Raw genomic sequence first — 9,561 nt, 5'->3', positions numbered from 1 at the left:
GAAAAATGGTCAAGGGCAAATGATTTTAAGTTTTCAGTGAAAAAGACAAAAAATATGTTTTACAAATATGAAGAGGCATGTAGATATTAAGCTAAAATTATATAAAAAAGAACTAGAACATGTATATATGGGACGATTTCTAGGAGTATGGTTCGACAGTTGATTAACCTGGAGAGAACAAATAGAAAAGATGGTGGGAAGATGTAAGTGATGTAATGATGTAATGTCATGAGGTGTATATCGGGTCAGGAATAGGGAGGCAATAGATTGGCTACTACAGATAAGAAGAAAACAATTAATGGTGTCCTATTGGGCAAACTTAAGTGGTCAGAGTGGAAATCACCCTACTCAAAAAGTTCTGAGACCTAGCTGGGAACATGGGAAGAAAGAGTGTAGTAGTTTTGGATGGAGATGGATATGCTGAATATGCGCCAATAATTCCTTTATTCCTAGTGCCATTGTGGATTATGCACCAACCAAAAGTTGATCTAAGCTTATTAGAAAAAAGACAAAAGGAAGGGTCCTCTGAATATAGGTACATATAGGTATATGATGTAAGGGAATATTTGGGGTCAAAGTATGGAGAGTGATCCACAGATACTTCAAAACATCCAAAAACAAGTTGTGGGCTCTGCATTTGTAATACCCAAATTAAAAGTGAATAAGAACAATATAATATCAGACTATTTGTCAGTATATACTTTTGTTTCTTGTTTGTTTTGCTTCTAATCTAAATCCTGCCAAGAGGCCTGAGGGTGGATGGAGAAGCTGAAGCTCTATGGGTGCTTCTCAATATCCCTCCTTGTTTCCTCGCTCCTCCGTCCTCCATCCTATGACCCGAAAACCGATCAAGCTCAGCCATCTTGTAGGACATTTCAATTCTCTAATTGCACTGTGAGGAGGCGAGGATCGAGGAGTGAGGAGGCTTCCTGAGGAGTCTTGAGCGAAGATACACAGGTCTATCCTATGCGGAAGTGTTTTATCGACTAAATGTGATGCACTCCTCCCCCTTCAGATCTGTCGTAAAAATTTATATTTATATTTTACCTTTGCAGTGTAAATAATGTCATATATTTTAACAGGGCATCTTGCTTTGGTAATAATTTTTATGAATGCCTTAAATAATGGACTTTAACAACATATGGGCAGATCCCTTTAGCGTGGATTCCTCCGTCCTCATTTCCTTTCCTTAAATCCTTCCCTCGTATCCTAAGAGGGTGGAGCTAAGATGTGAGGAAAGGAAGCAAGGAAAGGAAACGAGGATGCAAAAATAAGAAAGGAGAAGCACCCTATGAAGACTCTGAAGGGGTACAAAAATCAAGGGTGATTGCATATGGGTTGGTAGGATAATCCGGAGATTGTAGTGTCAATGGTCCATTTGAAAGATAGGTGGCGGTAATGCACTTATAAGTCTGCGATCCGTCGTAAAACAACAAGTAGAAGAAGATGCTTTTCGTGATCAGGTTGTGCATTTCCAAAGTCTACCAGCAGGGTCTTATTTCCCCATTGTTCCAAGTGCACCTGTCTGCAGCCTGCAGATCGAGGCGGGGCTGAATCTGGGGTGGGGCTGCACGTGTCGCCCCGCCCACATGCCTTCTCATTGGTAGTAGGTAAAGTAATGACGTCGACGCAACATCCCTCCCACAACTCATCTCATTGGTTAGTGAAATGGAATGACGCCAAATGCAGTTGGAAACTATACTTATGAATTATACGTTTTATATAAACGCGGAATCCTTTGCTTATTTATTCAGCTTTCAGATGTGTACAAATCTCAATTAAAACGTACGCATATGACTGGTTTGTGGTCCAAGGTTACATACATTTAAAAGCATGTTATGCAATGTTAACCAGTGGTGTTTATTTACAGCTTTTTTTTTTATTATTGTCTTAATTGTTAATAAGATACATAAATGTGGAAAATTATCAGCAAGAGTGTCCACTATCCTTATGTTCTTAAATTAATAAATAGAAAAGTGTTGTTAAACATCAGAGTTGTTTATAAATACAAACATTTATGACACATGAATGAATTATGACGACACACAAATGAAGTTCACTGTTATTTATTTAAGATAATAATGTTCACAGTTATTTCTGATTCTCCCTCCCACAGTCTAATGACACGCAAAATAGCAGTCTGGGTCCTCTGTGCTCAAATACATTAATTTCTCTAAGAAATTGAAATAACACCCTATAACAATCTGTTGACCCTTCCCGAAGTATATCTACTAAAATGAAACATATTTTAATTTCTTCTAATTTCGCTATTAATTGACCATATCGGATTACTTCCTTGTTTAGTCAAGCCAGCTAAGTCATTTCTGGTCAACTGTAGTGTGCCGTAATATGAGCGTACTTTGTTCATTTTCTCTACATAATCCATTCACAATCGAAGAAAAGTGTTGTTTGTCTTAAGAGGACCAAGCGTCCGTTTCAAGAATGACAGATGCCAGTTTAAAAAAATAGAGTAATTCGGCTAAATATACGCGATTCATTGTTATGATTGACAGTAATAACTGGACCGAACATCTGACAAGCTGAGGTAAAAAAAAAAGCTTAAATGATTCAGACTAAATTTAGAGTAACAAAACTACAGCGGTAACAAGTATGGTTAATAGATCAATAGATTTTAGAGTTCAAGATAAAACTTAAAAGATGTTATTAAATTTTATATAATATTTAATATTCCTATCGATTCACATTGAGTGCATTATTTAATTATTATACCATAATTATTTAATGTATTTGTAGTGAACTATATATTAGTATTTAAATAATTTACCTTTATAGGCTGTTTGTGTGTGAGCTTAATGATTTTCTGCACTTCCTGTAATATTAAGGACGGTAAAAGTACTAAAATTTATAATACTAGTAATTTTATAATAAATCGAAAAGCAAGACATCTTGAAAAATGTAGGGAATTTAAAAGGCAGCTGCATAATAAATAATCCTGTGCTGCCATCTTTTGGATATATTGGGTAATTCCATATTACGCTCCGTGCATAAGGTCAATTGTCTTCTTTCAGTTTCATATTTCCTGCACTCTAATATGAGGTGTTCCACTCTTTCTTCATGCCGGCAATATTCACATTTCCCTGTGCCATGTTTACCTATTTTCAGTAATGTTTCATTTAATCCCGTGTGTCCAAACCGAAGCCTTGATATTTTTGTCTCTTCTCGCCTATTCCTCTCTGTACACCTTATTTCTCCCACTCTCCTTTGAATCTTATGAAACCATCGTCCTTTTCTATTTTCTTCCCATTGTTGTTGCCATTGTTTCTTTAATTTATTTTTTATAATAATTTTTGTTCCTCTAATAATTACTGTAAAATCAATTTGATTATTTTTAATAACTTCTTTTGCTATTTTATCTGCTATTTCATTTCCCTTAACTTCATAATGTATTCAACGTCATTACTTTGCCACCAATGAGATGAGTTGTGGGAGTAACGTTATTTCGACATTATTAATATACCTACAACCAATAAGAAGGCATGTGGGCGGGGCGACACGTGCAGCCCCGCCCCAGATTCAGCCCCGCCTCGATCTGCAGGCTGCAGACAGGGGCTTCTCCATTGTTTTATGACGATATCGCTAAAGTACCAGGAAACGTAAAAGGTTCAGATATAAATTATATCGGGGCACCATGATCATCGGGTATGTTTATAATTTTTCGCATGAAATTCTGTTTCCACAAAACAAGCTGTACATCCCACATTTGCACGTTTGATCTGCCGCGATAGGCCATACGTGCAAAAAAGTTTGCTGGGCTCGCATGTGCATTTAGCCTGCTTTGTTTTGAAACTAAAAACACTTAAACTCTAGCATTGACAAACTTACACTTTCAGCCTCGTTAATGCTTTAATCACAGTTTGATTAATTAACGATGCTCAGATAAATAGCTTAAATTATTGTTTCGATTTCACTATTAGCATTAGCGTGTTTTAGGCTATTGCCTTTATGTGTCGCGGTGCATGTGCTTAAATGTTTATTTGATCAGAATTAGATTGACCGAGTCTTACGGTGCATTCGAGATATTAAATATTTTACCTGTCGGGGGAAGGGGTGAAGATGCTCGCTTAACAACACCATTTAAAGTTACTTCTGAATCATATTTTACGGTTTATACAACATCTAGATATTAAATAAGTGAAAGTAAGTGTTAAAGTCATAATTAAACATGCTCTCAGATATAAATATCACATTTTAAGGGCTCTAGTGAATATTCATGCATAAAGACATACTTTGAAAAATAAAACACATTATAAATATGGGTAAAATATTATAATTCAAATATTTAGTTTGTTAAAGAGAAAGTCCACCCAAAAAATGAAGATTCTGTCATTTATTACTCACCCTCATGTTGTTCCAAACCCTTAAGATCTTTGTTCATCTTTGGAACACAAGTTATGATACTTCCCAAATTATCCTAAAGCTTTCTGACCCTGCATAGACAACAATGCAACTGATATGATCCAGGCCTAAATAAAATAAAATAAAAATAGTAATGTGACATCAAAAAAACTTAATTTTATGAAGCTACAGGAATACTTTTTTGTGTGCAAAGAAAACAAAAATAACTTTATTCAACAATTTATTTTCTTCCATGTTAGCCACGAGAGTACCAGGTATGCGTGTGGTGCTGCTAAAGCAGAAGCCGGCCTTCTATCATAGAACTTGGATGTGATGCGCCTTGTTTGCAAGCAAAGAAGACACATGCATTGTGGTACTGTCATGATCACAAATCACAAAAAGAATACAAAAGTAACGACTTTATTCAAGTTCTTTTCTTCTGTCTCAGATTTTGACACGCATTCATGAGAGTACCCTGACACATGTGTTTATGATCCTCTGCTTGTAAACAAGGCGCAGAGCATCCAGGTTCTACGTCAGAAAGCCGGCTCATACGTCAGCAGCATCACACACATTTTGGTACTCTGTGAATGTGTATTGAAGATTGATAGGGAAGAGAAGAAATTGTTGAATAAAGTTAATTTTGTTTTCTTTGTGCATAAAAAGTATTCTCATCAGTTAGCAGTTAGCGTCAGCAGCATCATGGCTGACATGGAAGAAAATAAATTGTTGACTAAAGCACAAAACGTATTCGTTTCATAAAATTAAGATCGAACCTCTGATGTCACAGACTATTTTATCAATGTCCTTACTACATTTCTGGGCCTTGATCGTATCAGTTTCATTGCTGTCTATGCAGGGTCAGAAAGCTCACGGATTTCATCAAAAACATCTTATTTTGTGTTTCAAACACAAATCTCTTAGGAGTTTGGAACAACACATGGGTGAGTAATTATTGACAGAATTTAAATTCTTTGGTGAAATAATCACTTTAAAGTAATTAAGTACTAGGTTGTTTGCAATCACATGGTTCTGGAGGGCAGGACGTTTTTTTTTTTTTCATAGGAATCACTAGCAGAAACTCAAAATGCCTATGTTTTGAGTTGTTTATGGAAATTGGTCAAACCTAGAAATATAATTTATTATCGAGTATGAAAATTTGGAGGAGAGTCGGATAGTGCTTGTGTGTGCAAATGGTTAATAAAAGATATAATAATATATTAAGATATAAAGAAATGTATGAATAGATACAGGGTGAGACAGTGAGAAATGAGAATTTGCTAAATAACACACATAGACACGATGTAAATAAGACATTATATTTGCGATTGATTACGACGGAACCTTGTGAGATTGCTATAAATTGAAGTGAGTGACAGCTTTTTAGTGACTATGGAAGCGATATTTGCTCACTTTACGTGCTGCTAACAGGACCCATAGCCAAAAACCCTACAGCAGTTTCAGGAGTGACATATATCCTGCATCTTTCATATAAATGTGGGAATAACTTTCAAAATTGTTTGCGATCAGGCTTACTTAGGCTTATTTACAGCCTCGATGGCAGGCAACTATTTCAATTTGGTTGAACAAATCGTCTTCATAAGATGAGGATCACATCCAACATATGTTGTGATTTTCTGTTGACACCTTTCTCTTGTAATAGTGTCTAAACCAATACTTTACAGACTTTCCTCCATCTCATCCATTCAGCTTTTTTAGTCAGGCATGTAAAACAAAACTTTTATTCAAATTCTGAACTGATTATAGTGGAGAAAGCAAGGAAATAGTGCTTTCATATAGTCACTAAAAAGCTGTCACTCACTTCAATTTATTGCAATATCCGTTAAGAGCTCGAAACTACAAATATACATTGTGTCTACATGTGGCATTTAGCATTGAGTAAATTCTCACTGTCTCACCCTTTGTCTATTTATATATTTCTTTATTAATATCTTAACATTATTATATCTTTTCTTAAACATTTGCATTTCACGCCACAGCAATGACGTCATGTGCAAACAACCTATAGATGTTTTTCCTGAACACGGAAGTAAGTCCGACTCTTAACTGAAAGAAAGCTTTGCATTTCCGGTCTGCATTGTTTCTAGTCAAATTAGGGTGTATTCCGAGCTAATAAACTAATGTTAAACTATTAAAATGTTTTTTTAAAAAGCACATGGCTTCAAAGCGCCATCACTTGGCAATGTCGCAATGACCGTCATTTGTCAGTGCCTCACTTTAATGAGTGTGTAGATGACACGAAGCAGCGGACGTTAGCTACGTTAAAAACAGATGGACGCAATTTGAATGGGTTCCTATGGAAACTGGAACAGAAAAGCATTCAATCTGACATTAGAATTCGTAATGGCGGCGCTCATCGTTTACTCAGGAAAAAAGGTCTATAATGCAGAGTCAGACCTGCAAATCTGTGACCACAGAACCTCAAAATACGAACGCAATGAGCCAAGTGTCTCTCTAAGCATTTTTCTCTCGTGGAAAACCATAAACGCTTAATATGACTTAATGCATTAAGACAGTGATGTTAAAAGACCAAATTCTATATACAGTTTAGTAATAACATGTATGTTGTAGTCTTGAATTACTTTTAACTGTTTAACCATCACAGTGTCTTGTCTCCATTGGAAATGCAAATGATTTGTTTTGACTACAAGTTTGTTTGTTTGTTTGTTTGTTTGTTTGTTTTTTGTCAAAAAAATAAATAAATCCTCTACCGTGAGGTGTCATTACGATTATATAACCACTCCTGATCATCAAACATGTTTGAAATTTATGACTCTTGATCAGGCTGCCTCTGATACCCGCGATAGCCAATGAGACCATCAGCTCATCTTGCCACGAAAGTAGAATACTGAGGAGGAACATCACCCATATTCTTTTATTTCTATTTTGTTTGGGGACATTCCCTACTGGATCGGGATCAGTTACATAACCCTAATGACACCACACAGTGCAAGATTTTTGCATCATTTCCAACAAGCCTTGAATTAGGCCACATCCCGATTACTCATGGGGTGCAAATCAGCCATAAAATGTTCAAGTGTTGGCCAGCCTAAGGGAGACAAAATGTGCAGAGCAAGGGTCCCCAGGACCAGGACTGAAAACCACTTGAACTTGTTTTTTCTGTTTCTGCAGTTGGTGCTTCATCTGTGCATTTGCAGTGCTGATAAACAAAGGTGAGCGCCTAAACTAAAATTAAATAAAAAATTTATGTCACGTGAATAAATGCCTGATTGTTGGTTTATAATTACATTTTATGTCTTTTCAGTGTGTCTGCTGGTCACAGTAGAGGGTTTTATTGGCGGTTCTATTGTCCTGCCGTGTGTTTCTACTGAACATCATCATAATCTTCAAGACATTAATGTGCTTTGGAGAGACAAAGACAGTAAGACTATTTATGATGTAATTAAAGGTGAAGATTCAGTAAAGCAGCAGGATCCACACTACAAGAACAGAGCTGAAACTTTCCCTGAGGATTATTTGAGAGGAAACTTCTCCATCAAACTCAAAAATCTCACTGACACTGATGCAGGACAGTTCAGCTGTTTCATCACACACTCAGATGAACTTCAAACTGTACAGCTGATGATCAACGGTGTGTAAAATAGTTAATTTATGTTTGAAGCTTTAAATGAAAAAAAAAACAGTCAGTCTGGATGCTGCTGTAAAGTGTATGAATTATTTATTACAGTGCAATAATGTGTTATTTGATTATTATTATTTATTTATCAACAGCAGGAAAAGGAAACCAATCCATTGAACAAGAAAACCAAGGACCAGAATCACAATCTGGAACATATTGGAAGATAGTGATCTGTGTTTGCACTGCCTTTGCATTACTTGTAATAGTTGTTGTGTCTATAATAGTCATGGTTTGCAGGAAAAAAAATATCTCAGCTTGTCTATATAGAAGGAACAGTGGAAAGCTGAAAGTTAATAAGTTTTAACAGACTCGCTTTCTGTCATTTTATGATTGTACTGCAAGTTAAATGTTACTTTTAGAAGAATTTGTACAGCTTTAATTGTCTTTTTGTTGCAAAATACTGTTACATGTATTTTTTTCAGGCACCCATGTTAATGAGTGTTCACATTAGAACACCTTGTCATGATTAACCCCTTAGTGTTCCAGTAAAATTTTCCTAAACATGCAGTGTACAGCAGGCGGTACAGTGAAACGCAAGCAGGTTAATTGTATTTTCTGCTGCAGCTAATGCCATACTCATGAGTGAAATGGGAGTAAAGTATTATACTGTTTTGTGCTGTTAGACTCCTGTTGACAGAAAACAATGTGCACTGCTTGTTCTTGTCGCATAACAATGAGAAGAGACTTTTTATAAGAAAGACTTTTTGCTGTCAGTTGCTGAACCACAAGTGTACTTTCTTCATGTTGTGTTTGCCAGAATAAATGTATTTTGTATTCCCTGTTTTATGTTGGTTAATATTAGAATTTGATTCAGTAATTCCTGAAAACACAAGTTGTCGCCACAAAGAGGTTCTTCAGATGTTAAAAGTTCTTTATGGAGCCATTTAGACAAAAAAGGTTCTTCTATGGCATCGTGAAGCACCTTTATTTTTAAGAGTGTATATGCAATGCCTTATGATTCTCCCAAATCCAATGTATCTAATTAATACAAATTTCATTAAATTTTCATTTATTATTTATTTTGTCAGTCTTATGAATGAACAAGGTAGTATAATAGATTATAGTCTCTTTTATTTATTTATTTTAGCACATTTCTAATATTTACTGTTAGATATTGTTGATCTCTTAGATTCGATTTCAGATGAACACTTCAAAAATGGATTTTTCAGACAAATACTGAAGATGTCACCCCTATGACAGATAAAGTCACTTATCTGGATACTGTTATTTCTAAGAATACAATGACGGCTTTTTTCCTGTTTCATTGAAATTTCTCTCAAGGGTTTGCTTTTTAAACTCTTATTTTGATGCTGAAAAGGATATTTTCAAAGCTATTGACCACTGATTTATGTTTATGTCTTATTAAAGAACAAGACACATTACTTATTCTAGATCTATATTTATGAAAAAGCCTGTCTTAATTTTCTCAGTTTTCTTCTAATATATGTATATATACATTTAAAATCAACTAATACTAGTTTATTTGGTTTAGTAATGAAAAAGCCAACAACACCTCTGGAAATACATACGAAAAGCTGAAATGT

At 35.4% G+C, this 9,561-nt stretch overlaps 1 protein-coding gene across 1 annotated transcript; it reads left to right on the top strand.

The window, feature by feature from the left end:
- Nucleotides 1-3,561: 3,561 nt before the first annotated feature.
- On the top strand, nucleotides 3,562-8,801 carry LOC141338741 (CD276 antigen homolog). The gene is made up of 4 exons (XM_073844356.1): nucleotides 3,562-3,660; nucleotides 7,510-7,550; nucleotides 7,643-7,969; nucleotides 8,110-8,801. The coding sequence occupies exons 1-4, from the start codon at nucleotides 3,650-3,652 to the stop codon at nucleotides 8,319-8,321; spliced, it is 591 nt and encodes a 196-aa protein (XP_073700457.1). The 5' UTR covers nucleotides 3,562-3,649; the 3' UTR covers nucleotides 8,322-8,801.
- The last annotated feature ends 760 nt before the right edge of the window (nucleotides 8,802-9,561 follow it).

The sequence above is a fragment of the Garra rufa genome, chromosome 7 (assembly GCF_049309525.1).
Source record: "Garra rufa chromosome 7, GarRuf1.0, whole genome shotgun sequence".
In the NCBI taxonomy this organism is placed as follows: domain Eukaryota; kingdom Metazoa; phylum Chordata; class Actinopteri; order Cypriniformes; family Cyprinidae; genus Garra; species Garra rufa.
The sequence above is the reverse complement of the archived record's forward strand: the minus strand, read 5'-3'. Positions and strand labels throughout refer to the sequence as shown.